This window comes from Neurospora crassa, linkage group I, assembly GCF_000182925.2.
Source record: "Neurospora crassa OR74A linkage group I, whole genome shotgun sequence".
Classification (NCBI taxonomy): Eukaryota; Fungi; Ascomycota; class Sordariomycetes; order Sordariales; family Sordariaceae; genus Neurospora; species Neurospora crassa.
The window spans coordinates 638,336-656,032 of NC_026501.1; the positions used below are offsets into that span (position 1 = coordinate 638,336).

Here is a 17,697-nt window from a genome sequence, read left to right on the forward strand (position 1 = left end):
ATCTCTACCTAGTTTCATGCAAAATATTGACCGAAGCCTCCAACGCTCGCAACTCGGCACAGAGACTGGCACGGTATGCCCTTATCCTGCTCATCGTTTCCGTCTCCTCCTCCAGATCCTTCTCGTCCATCGGACCAAAGCCGATATCGTCGTTGTTGTCGACCAGCTGTCTAGCCTCCTCATGACCCTCATGGCCCTCATGGACGATACGATTGATCTTTTGCTCGTCTTCAACAATGCTGCTTGTACTCACCGCGGTTCCAATGGCTCCGTTGGGTTCGTTTCCGCCGCCGTTGCCAGTCAACTCACGCATCAGCGGCTCGAGGGTGTCCCATCCGTTTCTGTTTCCGTTCGCTTCGGTACTGTTTGACGCGACAATGGTCGTTTTTCTCCTGATGGCTCGTTCGGATTTTTTCGTATTCGTTGTGCTGTCGCTGTTGGCGGGTTCATCATAGTCACTGGATGTGTCCTCGGACTGCTTTTCTGATTGTTGAGCGTGAGCTCGATAAAGAGAAGGGAACCATTCTTCCGTTTCCAAACTAGAGCGACTTGGGCCAGATAACGAGGGTAATGAGGGGAGCGAGGGTAGTGATGGCCACGAGGGCAGCGAAAACGGTGGTGGGGAGTTGTTGCGTTGGTCTCGGTTCCGGTGGTAATAGTGGTGGTGGTGGTAGTGGTGCCTGGAGAGGCTAGAGGAGTTCAAGAGGGTGTATTGTCTCTCTGCTTTTGCTTCCCTTCTGTCTTGCGCTTTCCCTTCTTCCCGGCCCGCCTCATGTCCCAAATCACCAGAAGAGACCCCATAACCATCCCCATCGTAGCCGCCGTAGCTATCGTATCCGTAAGCACCATACCCGGATCCATGACTGTCATATCCAAGGGCATCATCTTCGTGGTACTGGTAGGCAACACCATGGCCATCATAAATATACCCATCCTCATCACTAGTAACCGCCAGTCCAATTCCAATTCCACTAATCGCCATTCCCATATTTTCCCTCAAGTCCCGTAGCCTCGTCAACGGATCGCGGCCATCATGGCCATGGTGTCTACTGTTTTCATTGTGTCCTCCATATCCCTGGTCACTGTCGTAACCAGAACCAGAGAAACTCCCGTTATACAAAGCCGTCGAATTCGCCGAAGTAGAAGAAATGGAAGCACCCGAGGGTTTTCCTTGTTGGTGACGTACCACCGCTCCTAAAGAGGACGAGGAAGACGAAGCATGTAGAGTCATCGTCTGCTGAACCCCACGGAAAGGAGTATCGGCAAGCCGCCGCATAATCTCTTCTTGCTTCTTTCTGTATTCCCTCTTCTCTCGTCTGCGCGCTGCGGTGTCGGGGAGAAGGCCGTTGTAGGTCAAGGATGGAGGGAAGGGGGCGGGGCCTCGGGAGGCGCTTGTGCTTCTGCTGCCACTGCTACGGCCACTTTCACTGCCGCTGCCATTGTTGACACCGTTTGAGGTATTTTTCTTGTCACCGTCGATGATCCCATTGCTTATTGAACAGGAGTTGGCGGGACCGCTGGTGTGAGCGTGGCTATCATTAGTACGATTGTGTTTGTAGTCGTGCTTGTTGTCCGCGGATCGGGATCGGGAGGAAAACGAACCAAGTCGAGGATCGCGGGGTAGACTTCGTGCGCGACGAGCGGCGGGAATAGGAGCAGGAGGGAGTTTTGTTGGTTGTGATATGGCTATGGCTGTGTATGTACTGCAAGCCGTGCTTGTATCCTTGTGACTCGTCACCAACGGGAACGCCCGACCGCCGCCACTGGTAATCGTGCTGGAGGTATTGTTCGAGCGAGTGACAAGTGTCGGCTTCGAATGCGGTGTCGGGCTTGGTATCGGTGTGAGCGTTGGCTGAGCGGATAAGGAGGTATTGGTGCTGGTGTTGCTGGTGCTGCTACTGGAATTGCTAGTCGTAGCAGGGCTCGCGTTGGAGCGGGGATGTTGCAAGTGCTGTGCGGGCGATGTCAGTCGTGATCCTGTCGTCAAGCTACTGCTGCTGAAGCCGGTGGTGCCGGTGACACTGTCGTCGATTGTGGTATTGCCAAACATGTGTTGAGAGGTCATTGACACGCGATCGCTGGCCGAGGCTGTGCTGGTGGTAATCATGTCGTGCTGGTGGTGTCGGCCCCTCTCCCCCATAGCATCATAGTCGTCGACTTGATACTCGTACCCGCCAGGAAGTTGCTTCGTCACGGTGGTCAGCAACCAACTATTTCTGTTTTCCAGCTGACGAAGCCGCTTGCGGAGGATATCGAGTTCTTTTTTCTTGGAGTGACGGAACTCCTCGCATTGCTGGAGGAGATCGATGTGAGAGCCGGAACATGGTACGCCTGTTCTACTGAAGCGATAGTCGGAGGAGGATGAAAATCGTAACGGTGGACAGATGATTTGGCTGGTCCTTCTTAGCTGGAGGGACTTGTTCAGATTGGTGGAAGGAGCTGGCAGAGGAGTCGCCTGTGGAGTATTTAAGTCAACGACTGAACTGGGTGCCTGAACAGAATCTGTCACGACATTATCTGACGCCTGTTCAAGTTCGCCATCTTGTCGATTTGTTCCCTCTGGCTGCGATGGTCCCAAGCTAATGCTGCTCCTGCATGACAAGGGCTTCAGATCAGCTACGATCATCACCGTGGAGAAGCGTAACGGTGGTATCTGTACAGCCTCGACCGTTTCGACCGCCGAGCTCAACGCCTCTGCATCAGGCTCGGTCAAGTCCTCTGCCGGCAGATCAGGCGGAGTGTGGAACGCTGCCGACTGGTCCTCGTCCGTCTTGACACTTTCACCATCGAGAGAATCATTTCGCTTTGGCGGCTTTCTCTTCGTGAAGCTTTTGATGGACCAGAGACTTGGTTGTTGTCTCACTTGGTGGTCCGGCAACGCTCTGAGTTTGTCAGAAGGAGTAGCCACCCACGAAAATGAGCTTACATCCGCTGATCCAACACTGTCTCTCCCAGTAGCGGTGTCCAGCCTGTGATGGGAGATATCGGATGACGATGGCTCGGAAACTTCTGCCAAGATCTCACCACTGCCCACTTCCCTATCCAAAGATTCTTCAGTACGATCTGGGTGGTCAGGTAGCTTGAATCCGAAGCTCATCTTAGACCGACGATCGAGGCTAGACTGTGCCGTCGACAGGCAGACACTCAGATGAAAAGAGCTAGTCGGGGAGAAAAACTTGGGCAGAGTATGGTCTTGGCAAGATGTCAGCTTTGGCGAGCTTGAACTATCAGGGCCATCATCAACATCAACCAAAGCTTTCTGGGTTTGAGGAGGCAGTGGCTCGGCCGGCGGGGCTATAAAGCCTGACACCCGCTGAAAGCGGTTGAATCCCTCTGCGGGAAGCAGAGGTGATATGCCCACCCCGTCGTTGATCGGAGGTATGACAGGTGTGTTGGCCAGGATTGGGATTTGTCGCTCGTTTGTTTCTTGTTGTTCCACGAGAGTCTCTAGCCCAATGCTGGGCCTAGGCGGTCTGATGGGAGTCCCAGTGATGGGGGATTTGGGTGACAAAAAACCGAAGCCAGGCGACCTGGGCACTGGGGCTAGGTTGAACGTGCGCTGGGCGGGGATGGAAATAACAGTTTGTCGATGGCCGTCTTCCGTAATATGTGTGGTTGTAGTGGCTCTACCTGCAGCTGGGCGTTCCGGTACCACAATCTTGGGCGGAGCTGGCTTTACCCTTTTCTTTGTGGATTTGGAGGACTTCCTCTTGAACAGTCTCCAAAGCCCACCGCGATGTTTCTTATCGTCAGCATTGCCTTGGTCTTTGTGGGTGGGCGAAGGCTCGGGAGGAGGAGGAGGAGGGGGCGGCGTGCTCCGAAGAGACTCATTCATCCTAAAGAGAGCTTCACGGTCGCGGTCGTTTGCGTCCTTGATCTTGGTTTTTAGCTCGTCTTCATGGGCGTCTGGATGGTTGAATATATCGCTGAGGATACTTGAGGCGTTCGAGAGCACTCGAAACCTTTTCGGTCGGATCAGCTGCCGCATATGGATGTCGGTAAAGTTTCCAGACGATGCTGTCCCAGTAGTCACAGCCGGCGAGATGGGAGGCTCGAACAGACCCAGGCCACGCGGCGGCTGCAAGCCATGGTCATTGCTGTTGGAGGTACTGTCGACTGGGCGATGTTTATGGCCGTTGGCACCACTAACGCTACCGCTGCCACTATTAGGAGCTGGGAGAGACGTCATGGTTGTCACAAACGCGAGGAAAAGGATGCTATGGAGGATGTTCCTCTCTTCTTGTTGCTCAGCTTTCTTGTCTTTGCGGCTTTCCGAAGGTTGCGGGCACTTACAGACCCAAGAAAGGTGTTTACCGCCAACGGCTCGAAGCAAACGGATGGTGCTTGTGATGATGTTCAGGGTCAAGATGGCCCTTCCTCATGCGGAGGTTGGCGTAGGAAATCCAGTTTGGTGTCCTGGAATCAAGTAGGTGGCCAGGACGTCTCGAAAACAGTAACTCCGCAACAACTGGGAGAGGATGCAGGTAAATCTGCAGCCGATAATATCCACATCATCTAGCTTTTCTCTATCTTGTACATCAACGCTTCTGGATGCATGTTGCAAGTATGAGCCTCCATTCTACCTAATCATGCAGTTAAAGTCTGGAGAGGGGCCAAGAATAACCATTCTATGCATCAGCATGTCCGCCTACAGACATTTTCCGTCATCATACATCCAAGGCCAGGACTGATGGATGAGTGCGGGCGGGCACGCGGTAATCCCTCAACATATCCAAGTAATCATTAGCAAGAAGCTATTTCAAAATCTCCCTGTGTTGTGCTTCTCTTCCCTGATGTCTGGCAAACGTTTGTTCTTCTTGTCGATACACGTGTAACGGAGGTGGACACCTCAGGTATATAACCTACCTCACCACTCCCTTTTCCCACGACCGGTAGCCCTGAAGAACATTTCACATACATACGACCATAGGCACCAGGGCAAAAACTCGGGATCCCGTCCGCTCTCCCCTAGATAAGCCGGTGCCTGCCAGACTAGTAGTCGGATCGGTGACGACCGGCGAATAACCTGGTGTTGTATGTCTTTTTTTCCATCTTTCCTTTTTTCATGAGTGATGGTTCTTCCTTTTTCTACCCTGGAAGGCAGGCTGAGGAAGCTTGTTCAGTATGGAAGGAGCACTTGATTTATCTATTCAACCCGCATTGCTTGAGGTTGATTCTTCGCTTCCTTTGTCGTTACCAACGAGGAGGCGCGTTGAGGAAGCGTGTTATTCAAAATCGACATGGAGAGAGAAAGAGTGCGAACAATACGCCAAAACCAAGTCTAATAGATGTACCTAGCTGCCTAGTACTTAGGGTCTGTGTATGGAAGGTACAATCATCACATGGCCGTGGGTAAGACAGCGTAGTCGGCAGAGGTGAAGCGCGCCACTTCAGTCCGTAACTGCCCTCTTATCTAGAAGCAACGGCGTTCGAATCTGTCCTCGGGCACGTTCGGGCAACCCTTTTTTCTTTCTTTTATTTTCTCTCTTTTTTTCTTGTATTCATCTTCTTCTTTTATCTAGGGGTACGGACCACGCAAATCGTAGAGATACGACGAGACCAGACACCACAAGTCCAACCGGACGTCTGGTGGGTATCGATTACCCGAAAACCAAGTCTACGATTCCGGTTCATGAGGGACAGGCGAAAACCTCGAACGATCAAACGAGGCAAGAGCATAGGAGTCCATGTCATGGCAGTCAGCTCAGCTAACAGCACTGGCTAGAATACCGAAACAAACTAAACACCTATGCGAATATTCAAATGGGACCTGATTCAATGTAAACTCCAAACCTGCGGAACGAGTATACAACACGGATGACATTGACGAACACGTAGTGGTGGAGTGATGCAAATGTCAATTCTTGACTGTAGTCTTGTCAGTCGGTAAATGAGTGAGGGAGAGAGTCAATGGATGTTCTTGATGGGTTTATGGGTATCATTTGTCTATCGGTGGAATTTGAGAAGCGAGCATGAAGTGGTGTTTATAGGTAGGGGTAGGTTGATAGATGTCCCTCGTTTTCGCCATCCAGCCGTGGTACTGTATCCCAATTTGTTCAGACCTCCCGCCAAGTAGATGACCTCCAACAGCCAGCCGAGAAAGTATGTCGTGTGCGTCCGAGGCGTCACTGGCTTTGGATGTGGTAATGAATGATGTTTTGTTTGGACCGCCCGCCGCCCTTTCCACTCACGGCCTCTCGTCCTGCGAGTCTGTTTGGTTCGTTCCCTCCAGTGTGGTCCGCCCAGGGCTCTTCTTTTCCCAGTTCCTCGGTCAGGATTTCTTCCTTATCCATGGCTCTTCCTCCTGTCCGTCATCATAAGAGGGGTCAACAAGCCAGCATCGTTGCGCTCGCAGGGGCAAATTCGTGTATGCTGTTATTCATATGTCGTCGTTTCCTCGCTTGCGTAACCCTCTTTAGAATCCAATAGCACCACTCTTCTCGTCGATGTGACGGAAGCGCTCCCTCTCCTTGCGCTCCTTCAGCAGACAGGCGGTCGCCATGACAAGGACAACGTCAATACCAACCATGCCGAAGACCGCAGTAAAAATGTTGTCGATCAGGACGTTGGCGAAGGAGGTGATGGGGGTCGCACATGGGCGCATGAGCGCGGCGGCAGCTGGGCTGGAGCAGATGTCGTCGGTGATGAAGGCGGGGGAGGTGCTATTGAAGTAGCCGCAGCATTTGAACTGAGAGTTCTTGTTAGCATAAATGCAGCTACAGGTAGGAAGATCGGATGGACGACATACAGCTGACTGCATTAGCTCCTGAATCTCAGGAGGCTGGCTGAAATAAAAGGGAGCAAAATCCGCCTTGGTCTTGAGGGTCATGATCCAGAGGTAGAGACCGATGATGAGGCTGAAGATACCGCAGACGGTGGTCATCCAACCGCCCAGCTTGAGCCATCCCCGTGCGGGGGTAATGATACCGGGAATGGTGAAGAGGAATGTGACGAAGATGAAGACGGCATTCACGATACCGGCTATATCAGGGTTTGTTCCGTCAGCGATGTGAACCAGAGGTCAAGCAACGTGTCGACTTCCAGTCACCCACCTGTGAGAGGAAACCTCTGGTACAAAAGATTCCTTGCTGCTTGTTGTCCTTCTGTAGGGACCTCAAACTGGATGTTCTGAACAATGACGGAGAAGGCGATCATGAAGATGCCCATCAGAAGGAAGAGGCCATCGGCGACCACATAGGCCAGAAGCACTTTACTCATTGTATTTCTTGTATATGTTGTCTCGTGTGTTTGTTGTTGTTGTTGTTGTTGATGAGCAGCCTCGACTTGAAAGACTCGGCTGCCCCCTTTGACTCAGTCCGAGATGATGTTCGTCTACGGGCTCGACAGAGTGTTTGTTTTCTTGTGGTTTTCAATATGGAAATGGACGACCGGCGTCTTCGTAGTGGTGAGAGACTGTACGGAGTATTAAGGAGCGAAAGATACCGATGAAATCGACCTGCAATTCCAATCGCGGATAAAAGAGGGTGCCAAGAGGCAAAAGGAAGCGAATGGTGAACTGAAAATGGTATATTCTTTTGGTGTTTACCCGATCATGACATCGAAAGGAGAGGTCGGACTACATAGCAACCCGCCGAGACGACAAGTAATGGAAGATTCGGAGAAGGGCACGGAACAAGCAATTCGAACTGGGCACAGCCGACCAGCCAGGGCAAAAAGCCGATACGATCAAGAAGACAAGGAGCGAGAGTAGAGACGTTCCAGAGTCCAGACACGGGCGAAGACTGGCCACATGACGGGGGGCATCCCACTTGGCGATGGCTTCAGGAAACAGAGACGAGGGGACGATGTTACTGCACGGAGATGAAAAGACAGGGCAGCACTACCATTGCGCGACTCGCATCGGATGCTTCAGACCGAGATGTTTGTAGGAGAGTTGCCTGTTCCTGACATGAGTCGTTTCAGATGTCGTTGCGTGACAGGCGTTCACAGGGGCCTGGGCGGTTGAACGGTCGTTGCCAAGACTGGCGGCGGTTAGGGGACTCGTCCCAAAGCCCACGAAATCAGGGGTTTTTGTTAAGACACGTGCCTCTACGCGCCCTGTGCTGCCTCTGAAAAGAGGCTTAGAGACGATGCCGAGGGCGACAAATCTGGACGAGAACGAATGTCACCAACCAATCTGGGGACGGGACTGGTGGACCATCAGAAATCGAACGACAAGAAGGTCAACATATCAAAACCTCAAACAGGAGGCTTGCTTCATCTTTTTCCAAAACCTCTGAAGGTCCATCTCTCTTCTTTTTTTTTTTGTTCTTTTACCATTCATTGTCGACACTTTTACAAACTCTTCGCCCTGTTCGAAACGCCGCCAAACGCAGACGCTCAAGTGCACAGACCTGAAAACCCGAGCTTGACTGACCGCCAGCTTTCTCTGTGTTGCAGGTTGCACTTAGACATTTGGTGGCGACGGTCTCGACAACAGCGTCATTCATGCGAAGACACACACACACACACATAACTACCGCCGACCTTGCTGTGTAGCAGCTGGGCGAGATACCGCTACGATCCGTACTCTGGATTGTACTCCTTGGGACCCAAGGGTCACAGTTACACGGAAACTGCACCGCCGCGACAACACCGCTCTCACTAGAAAGACTCTTGACTCGAGCTCCGAGTAGATGGCATATCACCACCAGCCTTAGCTCTGACCGGTTGGCATCTCACCATGTCTTTGGATCTCGGTACGGGTTGCTCTCTGACTTTGTCCGCCATGCTTCTCGTCCTCAGTTGAGACTGGCTTCAAGTGGTTGCGCTGATTGGCGCAGAGTCATTGCGATAACCCTCCGAACGCCGCAGCCGCAAGACATGACGGGGCTTTTCTTTGATTCTGTGCCGCGTTCAAAGATCAGCAACCGGACACGTCGGATTTTACATTGGCTGTACTCAGAACAACTGCGAGCTGGATCGACGACTCCAGTTGATGTCTTGTTGTGTGTGGGTTTTTGTTCTGCTCACGAGGCTCTGGCAGGCGTGACTTGTAGGGGACCAGGTAACAAACAGTCAGCAATATGTAGCCATCAAGACAGGTGTAGAACACCCATCTTGTTGATTTGCTGGAGATACTTGACCGCCAACTTTCAGCTTCAAAGGCCAAAGAATCGACTCGCATCGGCCTTCAGTGGGTCAAAGTCATCGGCAAAAGACTCCCGTCCGATGCAACTTGTTCGGTGCTGGGTGCTGCATCGACGCGGGCCATCAACGTCCGGTCGAATGATCGGGTTTCGTTCATTTGTTAGCGCGCCCGGTCTCCAGTCAGTCCCTAGCAACCAAGTGGAATATGAGGGAAGCGTGTAAGCAGCTTTGAAGCAAAAGTCATCATGTGTGTTGTGTACACTATGTACACTATTGACTCGGCTATTCCATCAGCTTTGCGGAGTATCCCCAGACACCTCGGTCATTGTGTTTTTTTTTTGCCGGCATTCTCACCACCTGGGCTTGTGATGGTGGCACACTGGCTGTGAATTTGTGAAGCCTGCGATTTGACCCAAAGGGGAAATCTGTTGTGCTGCTGCTGCCGGCGCCCGTCCGATGGCGTCGGTTGTCACAATGGCTTCATAGCGGCGCGGGTAGAGTCTGGTCAGCAACCTACTATGGTAAGGCATTCCATCCTTCCGGGCATTGGGAGACTGGCGCCTGGCAAGAGAGGACGAGACGGGGCAAGTCTGTCCGATCAGGACAAGTGACAAAAAGTGTACCTGACCCGTGCCTGCCTGCCTGCCTGCCTGGAAAAACTCGATTCAATTGCCTGAAGGTTGCCCACCTCGACGCGGAGACAAGGGGGGCCCCACTCGGTTCCAGGCCGTGGCTTTGACCCGCTAGCCAATCAAAAGTGGCCGTCATTCCGTAAGAAGAAGCTGCTGCTCATTTCCTGTTTTCAGCAACCCACTTGCCCGTTTTCGACCACTTTCCTCCGCACTTTTCATTGTCCAGTCCTTCATCGCTTGCAGCTGTGTCTTGTCTCGTGCAAGTGCCACCGATTCATTCCTCTGATTCAACCTAATTCCTTAGAGGTACTGAATGTAAAGTTCATGATTTGACAATGGGACGGGCATCGGAAGGAACTGAAGTCTGCCGTGATGATGGCATCGTCCACTTTTCCATCTTCGCACTCTGCCGTCTGTCAGTTGCCTGTTCCTGAACTGCCGTTACTTTCCGGGCACCTCATCCCTCGTCCCATCCTTCAGCCTAGCATAGTGGTACTGCTGCATGCCATCCCACACCTTTCCTATCCGAGGAACTTGTCAAGCTTGCCCGCGAAATCGATTATTGGCCATGGCACACAGCCGAATCCCGCCTATCCATCATTTCATCCTCTCATTAAACTCTGCATACCTTGGAGCCTCTCCACAACTCATCCCAACACGGCCCCAAATATTGCTTGCTCAAAAGCTTGTCAGGGCAAACTCTCTCAGCTTAGGAGGCACCATGGCTCCAGTCAGGTAGGTCCAAGGGTGAGGTTACATTGTCGACCCCAGTTCTTCTCCCTCCCACTGTCGTCGGAACCCACAAATCCTCCTCACACGCAATCACGCGCTATCGCGCACCCCCCCGCTTCTCCCATCCTTGCAGGCACCATGCCTGGGACTTCTCCAATCTTCGACCACTGTGCGCGCGAGCCTCTCGCCCCGGTCGTCCCAGGGGGTGGGGCACCAGTGGGCAACAACAGAACGAAGCAGAGCGGCACAGTGGAAACAAAAGTCCAGCGCAGTTCGTGGGCAAGCTCCACCGGCAGACGGCCGGCCCAGCAACACACACAAACCTACCCAGCTCTTCCAGCCCATCCATCCCTCCGCGTCCCCCTATCTCTCGCAATTGGGGGGAGGCGTCATTCCGGACTGACACAATCATGAATTTTCACCCATTTGCTACCTAGCCTCTCCATAAAAGTTTCTCGGGGGGCCGATTACTCTCTCGCTCGCTCGCTCTCGCCAACCCAGACAAGCAAAACTCCCCTGGAATTCCCCTGGCCCCGTGCCTAGCCGGCCCCATCAATGGCACGGGTAAAGGTAGCATGGTGTTCTCTTTGCGTAGGATGGCTTCGAGATAGCAGAATAACACCTGCATACTATACAACAGGTACCATGTCTGATCATCAAGGTACGCCGCTGGCCGGTACGGTGACGGGACCCGCACTGCTTTTACTACTGTCTCAAATGGACGTTCTATGTACGTACATGAATTGTCCGAGCGTTGAGGATGCTGCATACCGAGGCGTTTCGTGGATCATGATAGTCGTTCCGAGAGATTGGAAGAGTCAAACCAAAGCGGGCGGACGGAAACGTCCAGTGCTACTGAAATCGTTCTACGGCTGTCCATGATAGGCAAGGTTCCCATCTTGTCTTTCTGCCTCTGCCTCGGAAAATAAGGGACTTGCACGTCTTTCAAGTTGACGGTAGCAAAGGGCTGCAGAACGACATATCGCAGGCGGGATAATCTTTAGGGAGCATGCGCAAGTACGGGGTATCGACAATCCAATCGAGATCGTGGAATAATTCTACACCCTTCACAAAGGCACTGACAGCGGGTAACTAACAGATCTTGACGAACACCACCACCAGACCGGTGACCTCCCCACACATGCATCATTCATCTGGTTCGATAGTTTGATGTCTCTGTTTCGACGTCGAACTGTATATGTTTTCCAAATAAAGACGAAAAAGAAAGAAAAAAGAAGAAGAAAAGCAAAAGGGCAGGTATCTGTCGAACCACACTCGGCAACAAACTCATTGGACGTCACGGACCCCTATGTGGTTCGGGGCCCTTTGAGAACCCTTGGAGGTGGTGTGGGCTGGCCTATCCCACCCAGGTCCTGGGCAAGTCTGGGAAGCATTGCGAAGAAGAGATGGGCTGGCTGCAATCTGGGCTGGGCTATCGGCGAACTCTGCAGACCATTGAGATTGCTATTCCAGATGCAAGTGTCCTGCCGGATGCCTTACGCGAAAGCACTGTTGACTCTCGCTTCTCATTGTTCTCAGACTCCTGTCATTTCGTTTTCCACTATTCGAGTGATCCGCGCACAACGGGTTTATGTCTCAGCCTTCGAAAATGAAAAGTAGTGTAGAACAATGAGGCTGGTGAGGAAAAAAAGAAATACAACAGAAAATCAAGCGAGTCCGTTGACCGGCTACCCCCGCCGCCGCCGCCGCCGCCGTTGTCCGTCCGGGTACAATACGCCAATCGCTCTTTGGAGCGGCATGCCCTGTACATAGTATGTAGTACGTGCGAAGCGTTTTTAGCAGCCGAGTTGCCCGGTTGCCCTACGGAACCAAGACCATGAAAGGCACTGAGCGTTTCGTGGTCTTTCCTTTCGATACCCTGTATGATTTTCCCCGCTACGAGCTTCAAGAGAGACAAGACGGAGGCTGGGGCTGATAAAATTAAACATCCGCCGCTTTGGAGGCTGATCACTCGGGAAGCAGCAAAATTGCCCGTAAAAGGCTCGGAAATATCAACAAGTCCAGCCGTTACTGCACCGCCCACCCAGCATCTTCCGTCCGCTCCAAACCCGGATCTCAAACAGCAACTCGGTCACAGTCGGTCTTCATCTGGTATGCACTGTGCGTGAGACGCGTAAGTGGGCAGGTCACTACTAGTAACAGGAACAGAGCACCGACCGCCCGGCCCTCGACGTTGCCCCTGCTGACGAAACCCTGGCTCCTGGACCCCAAAGACAAGCTAAGAAATTCCCAAGAAAGCAACACAGTGGACTTGAGAACATGGCCGCGCCGCCGGTCGACAGAGCCATAATCGCCGAGAAAAAAAGGGACCTTTCAACCTCGAACTTGTGCCTTGTGTGCGTGCTGGGGGAAGCTTTCGGAAACTAACCTTTCTGGCTCTGGCTGCACGAAGCACGAACAGGGCCTCCGTTCCGATGCTCAGGGGAACGGCGGTTGAAGCGGGGCGGCGCCGTTGGAGGAGTCTCATTCGATTCGTACAAACACCTCCTCCATGTTCGGTCTTGACCCACGCCATACTACCGATAGCGCAACCCGCAGGTAGAGGTAAGCACGGCAGGGCATTCATTCCAGAGACACGGACAAGGGGACCTTCAATGCCACTTCTCATGATACCACGAACATACATACATGCCTTTGCTGCTGGGTGAGAGAGAAGGTACAAGGACCAAAACAAAACCGGTCTGTAATAATCTATCTCCTCCCTCAGCGCCGCTATGATGATGGGTCTCCTCCTCCACCTCTTCTTCTACATATGTCAATGTCCCCTAACATTGGTTTCACCACTGCAAAGTACAGACTCTTGTTTCGTGCGCCTCGGAACGCGACAGTACGTGTCTAGTTATTTCTGCAGCCACTATTGTACTGCGTAGGTCCTAGGTTCTAGGTAGGCAAATTACCTTATCCTGGTCATCACAAGTTCGGTGAGGGGCACAGGGCAGGTGATGGACGGGATTATCGAGGATTCCCGTCGAGGGTGAGTGGGCTGCATGCCCGTGTGGAAAAGGTGAGATAGGAATGGGGCCTAGCATATGTAATGAAAAGGGGAAGTCTGCCGGCGTTTGAAGGTGGTGGATGGGTTGTGGTGGTGGATGTTGGCCGGGAACAGCAAGCCAACAACAAACACAGCTTTCCACTTGATCTATTCTCAGTCTATCTGTGCAGCTCCAGTGTCAGTTGCAGTGTAGTTTGTGCTTCATTCTCTTCCATCCATCGCAGTGGGCATTTTGTTCCAGTTTGCTAATGGAGCGCTTGCCAGTGAGTGGTGGTGCTCCAAAGAATGGAGCCTTCTTTACCAGGCAATCCCCGTTCAAGTCAAGTCGGAATTCCATGGCTCCATCGTCGAGTAAAGGTCCGTGCGAGGACAGGTACAGGCCAAGTACCTTGGCCTTATGCTGGCACGTGCGTGAACCAGGTACCTAATACCCTACCGCTCCCACCTTTTCGAGCAACTCGCACCTTTCCTCTCTCGGACATGGAAACTTCTTTCTTGAAGCCCCAAGCAACTAAACCAACCTCCTTCGACCTTGCAGTGCAGTGTATGCAAGTGCAGAAGAAGAACAGATCAAATTCAGTTTGAAGGAATCCACAGATACGACCGTTGACTGTCAGTACTAATCGCTTTCCTCGCTCCCTCCCTCTTCCCTCCTTCCTTGTCATCTCATTCCCTTTTGTTTTGTCTTTTTTTTTCAACCGTGGCCCGTAGCGCCTGTGCTGTGGTGAAAGTGGACGGTGGCACCAGGTTTCGCTATCCTCTTTTCAATCACTCCGCAGTCGCCCAAGCCCTTTCCAGGCAAGATTGTCAAGCTGCAACCGACTGACTGACATCTGCTCCGCTTCCTCAACAGGGGCAGAAGGAAACCCAAAACCACCCAAAACGTGCAATTACACTGCAATTTGACAGGTACGGTACCTGCCTACATACACACGCAGCAACAATCTGCCTTCTCTTTTTCAGCCGCTTTCCACTTCCTCGGTTTGAGAGCTTCCACTTAGTTCTCCCTGAGGTGCCTCACCTTCCACTCCGATATCCACGCCCCATCCACATCACAAGTCCGTCCTGTTTCTTTAATCCCCGGCCGGCTCCAGTCCAGCCCAGGCAGTCGCACATCCGCCCGTCCCTTCCCACCGAGCCTTATACCGAATACCCACGGTCAATCAAGTACCCTCCAACAGCTGGAGTAACACCTCACTACTGCACAAAGCTTCCAGCTCGGTCAGGGTGCCCAGCCTCGAGCTTCACCATTGGATCCCAGGCCAAGACTCACTTCAACTAGCCTACTGTGTGTCTCGCACTGTCGCTCACCCACCTCTTTCCCACTGCAGGTTGATTATCAGCGGAGGCCCTTGTCTGCCCGCCTACCCACCAATCAGTCACCCCCCAGTGCACACACGCCCCGCCGTACGGATTACATACATACATACTCTACATACCTCTACTTTTACATACCTGGACCGTCCACCCCCAGCAACCTACCTACCCCCCCAGGCTCAAGAGAAAAGAGTCAAACAAAGCAAATAAAAATTAAAAACGTGATTCCTCGCTTCCTTCCGCCGTCGGCACACACAGACTCGATACAGTGCAGCGCCCAACCAGGTTTCCGCGACAAAAGGCAGCCTCTCCGCACACTCCAGATCAAGCCTAGGCCATCGGCACAACGCTCAAAACAGCATCTCCACCAATTCTACCTTTTTCAGCATCTTCGTGGTACCTGGAACCTCACATCCCAAAATGGCCGACATCACCGATCAGCACGAACAGACCTCGCCCACCGAGCTGGACGACGCGCATGCCGTGGGCAATGGCAATGTCAACAACAACGAACCCCGCGGTGTCAAGCGCGCCCGCCCGGCCACGGCCGATGACGATGATGATGACGATGACAAGGGCGGCCGCGAGCGCCGCAAAATCGAAATCAAGTTCATCAGCGACAAGTCGCGTCGCCACATTACCTTTTCCAAGCGCAAGGCTGGTATCATGAAGAAGGTACGTTTCAGGCTCAGAAAAACAAGCTGTCATGACGACGACAAATCTGGACATGCGTGCTGGCGCCGGTGGTCCATTGTCCGTGTATTCTGTGTGCCCCAAGCAACATGTCACTAACCTTGTTCTTGCTGCTTTAGGCCTACGAGCTTTCCGTATTGACAGGAACCCAAGTACTGCTACTCGTTGTTTCCGAAACTGGCCTGGTCTACACCTTCACAACTCCCAAGTTGCAGCCTCTCGTAACCAAGGCCGAGGGAAAGAACTTGATTCAGGTATGGGCTAAATGGCGCCTTGGTTTGCATTGAACTTTTCTAACCTCTTCTCTCTAGGCATGCCTAAACGCCCCCGAGCCCGCGTCTGCCGAGAATGGCGTGGACGACTCTAATGCGGTTGACTCGCCCGAAGAGCCCTCGAGCGCCCACCTGCCTCCCCAGCAAGGCCGACCTGGCATGCCGCCCCAAGGACACATGCCTCCCAACTACATGCCCGCTGTCGGCGCAATGGATGCCCAGCAAGCGCAAGCATTGGCGTATACAAACTACGTACAACAACAAAGAGGTGGCCAATACATGCCTCAGCCTGGTCTGCAGCAGCATGCCGGTCATCAGGCATAATTATATTCAGGGCGGCTCTTTTCATGACTTCAGCTTGCGCGATAATACCCAGCATTAATGCATTCATGAAGTGTCATTTCCCCGATTCGACATCGTTAGGGTGCCCCTCGTCGTTGCGTACGAGGGTTATGCCAGCTTGGCGTTCGGTTGGGGTGTTTGATACTGTTTCTCATCTCTTTTTTTTTTTTTTTTTTTACAACTTCTTGACGGTCCTTCCCCCCTTGTTTCAGGTTCCACGGAATTCATCTCATACCCTCTTATATCCCAACTCTGCCGTCCGTGGGTGGCAGGGTTAATCGGTTAAACTACTTGATTTGTTGTGTTGGGGGCAGCAACGGTCGATTTGCCCTGGGCATCAGTGAGCATCTGGGCCTGTGAAGGGCAGTACATGCGAGCATTCGCAACGGGGCGGGGATCGGTAACGGTGTGATGTATAAATGGCAATGTCACGGGGTAAATGGGAGGCTTATTTGCGTATGAGACGGTGGCGTCGGCTTGGTGGTAAACTTGGCGGCTCGCATTTTCTGCGTTTCCTGGCCAGGAGCGGTTCTCGACGTTTGCTTTGGTAAAACAAGGTTCATGTCAGGAGGGCGTGGCACGAAGTTACGACCCATGAAGGCTCTACGTTTACGAATCGGACTGCGTCAACGAACTTGTTCAGTTTTGTTCTAGTCCTTGGCTCTGCCATGGAACGAGTATGGCGTGGCTTTAGTATGACAAGAAACTGTCTGCTTCCGCCGCTTCAACCTCATTTTTTGCTGTTCTGCACCCCGTTCGATTCGGCTCCTAGTGTTTTGTGGCGACTCTTGGCTACGTTTGCCAGGCTCCAAGAGAAGAGAGAAGGGGTAGTTTTCTCCCTTGTGCCTTCATCCTTTGAACCTGTATCCTGTGTCTGGTGGGTGACAGTATGGGTGAGAGGGCAAGGCCACATATGGGGGAGGGTTGATTTCGCGGGGCAAAAAACAGCGCAGGAAAGGTTTAACCGTCCATTTACTTGTATGATATAGCGAACGTTCCCCATTTCAAAAGCCACAATATCTTTTCTTGTCAAATGAAGAAAGACCACCTCCCAGCCTGCGTGATCTAATCCATTCCCGGACAGACCATCAGCATATCATCCGAAGTCTGACTAAGAAAAAAACGGATGGATTTGTCCAAGACAGGGAAGGCTCGGTGATCAGACCACCAAGCTTTACCCGTTTCCGAGAGTGTCTACACTACACTATACACACACTACCCAGCATAGTACCCAGAACCGTTTGATTTCCACCTCGAAATACCAAAGGAGGAAAGGTTGAAGCGGGAGTGCGGGAAATCTTGGTTGGATCGTGGATCACTCAGTGCAGGAAAAAAAAAAAAAAAATTCAGCCCTACCCGCATTCGCATTACCGTTGCCGCAATGCAGGCAGGCAGGCAGGAAGGATGGAAGGAATGGAAGTGTCGGCCTTTGGGTTTCTACCAATCCTTTCGGAAGTTTCTTTTTCCGGATCAAATCTGAATCTCACTTGTGCTAAGGGTTTTCTCGATCGGTTCCTACGTCTCTAGGAAATGAAGAGAAAGTAAGGTAAAAAGAAAGATAGTACACCAGTTTGTTGAATTCCACATCCGTTGTATTTTTTTCATG

General features: G+C 52.3%; 3 protein-coding genes and 1 non-coding gene across 4 annotated transcripts; 2 read left to right on the forward strand and 2 right to left on the reverse strand.

Annotated features, from left to right (window-relative positions):
• Positions 1-4: 4 nt before the first annotated feature.
• NCU07433 (hypothetical protein) lies at positions 5-4,189 on the reverse strand (the record flags this gene model as incomplete). Its single annotated transcript, XM_959527.1, has 2 exons — positions 5-1,075; positions 1,187-4,189. The coding sequence occupies 2 exons, from the start codon at positions 4,187-4,189 to the stop codon at positions 5-7; spliced, it is 4,074 nt and encodes a 1,357-aa protein (XP_964620.1).
• Positions 4,190-4,941: 752 nt separating this feature from the next.
• NCU15601 lies at positions 4,942-5,040 on the forward strand. The gene has a single exon (XR_897757.1). It is a non-coding gene; the product is annotated as a 5S ribosomal RNA (ribosomal RNA).
• Positions 5,041-5,727: 687 nt separating this feature from the next.
• Positions 5,728-7,899, reverse strand: pls-1 (pls1 homolog). Its single transcript, XM_959526.2, has 3 exons — positions 7,053-7,899; positions 6,749-6,981; positions 5,728-6,688 (listed from the first exon to the last, which is right to left on the reverse strand). The coding sequence occupies exons 1-3, from the start codon at positions 7,216-7,218 to the stop codon at positions 6,416-6,418; spliced, it is 672 nt and encodes a 223-aa protein (XP_964619.1). The 5' UTR covers positions 7,219-7,899; the 3' UTR covers positions 5,728-6,415.
• Positions 7,900-14,177: 6,278 nt separating this feature from the next.
• On the forward strand, positions 14,178-17,116 carry NCU07430 (MADS box protein). Its single transcript, XM_959524.3, has 4 exons — positions 14,178-14,376; positions 14,799-15,459; positions 15,597-15,731; positions 15,789-17,116. The coding sequence occupies exons 2-4, from the start codon at positions 15,205-15,207 to the stop codon at positions 16,071-16,073; spliced, it is 675 nt and encodes a 224-aa protein (XP_964617.1). The 5' UTR covers positions 14,178-14,376; positions 14,799-15,204; the 3' UTR covers positions 16,074-17,116.
• The last annotated feature ends 581 nt before the right edge of the window (positions 17,117-17,697 follow it).

Bases quoted from the DNA above. Each gene is read 5' to 3' on its own strand.
- pls-1 (XM_959526.2), bottom strand. From the start codon at position 7,218: ATGAGTAAAGTGCTTCTGGCCTATGTGGTCGCCGATGGCCTCTTCCTT. The intron at 6,982-7,052 runs GTGGGTGACTGG...ACCCTGATATAG, and splicing joins CCAGAGGTTTCCTCTCACAG to CCGGTATCGTGAATGCCGTC. The intron at 6,689-6,748 runs GTATGTCGTCCA...AAGAACTCTCAG, and splicing joins AGGAGCTAATGCAGTCAGCT to TTCAAATGCTGCGGCTACTT.
- NCU07430 (XM_959524.3), top strand. From the start codon at position 15,205: ATGGCCGACATCACCGATCAGCACGAACAGACCTCGCCCACCGAGCTG. The intron at 15,460-15,596 runs GTACGTTTCAGG...TTGCTGCTTTAG, and splicing joins AGGCTGGTATCATGAAGAAG to GCCTACGAGCTTTCCGTATT. The intron at 15,732-15,788 runs GTATGGGCTAAA...TCTTCTCTCTAG, and splicing joins AGGGAAAGAACTTGATTCAG to GCATGCCTAAACGCCCCCGA.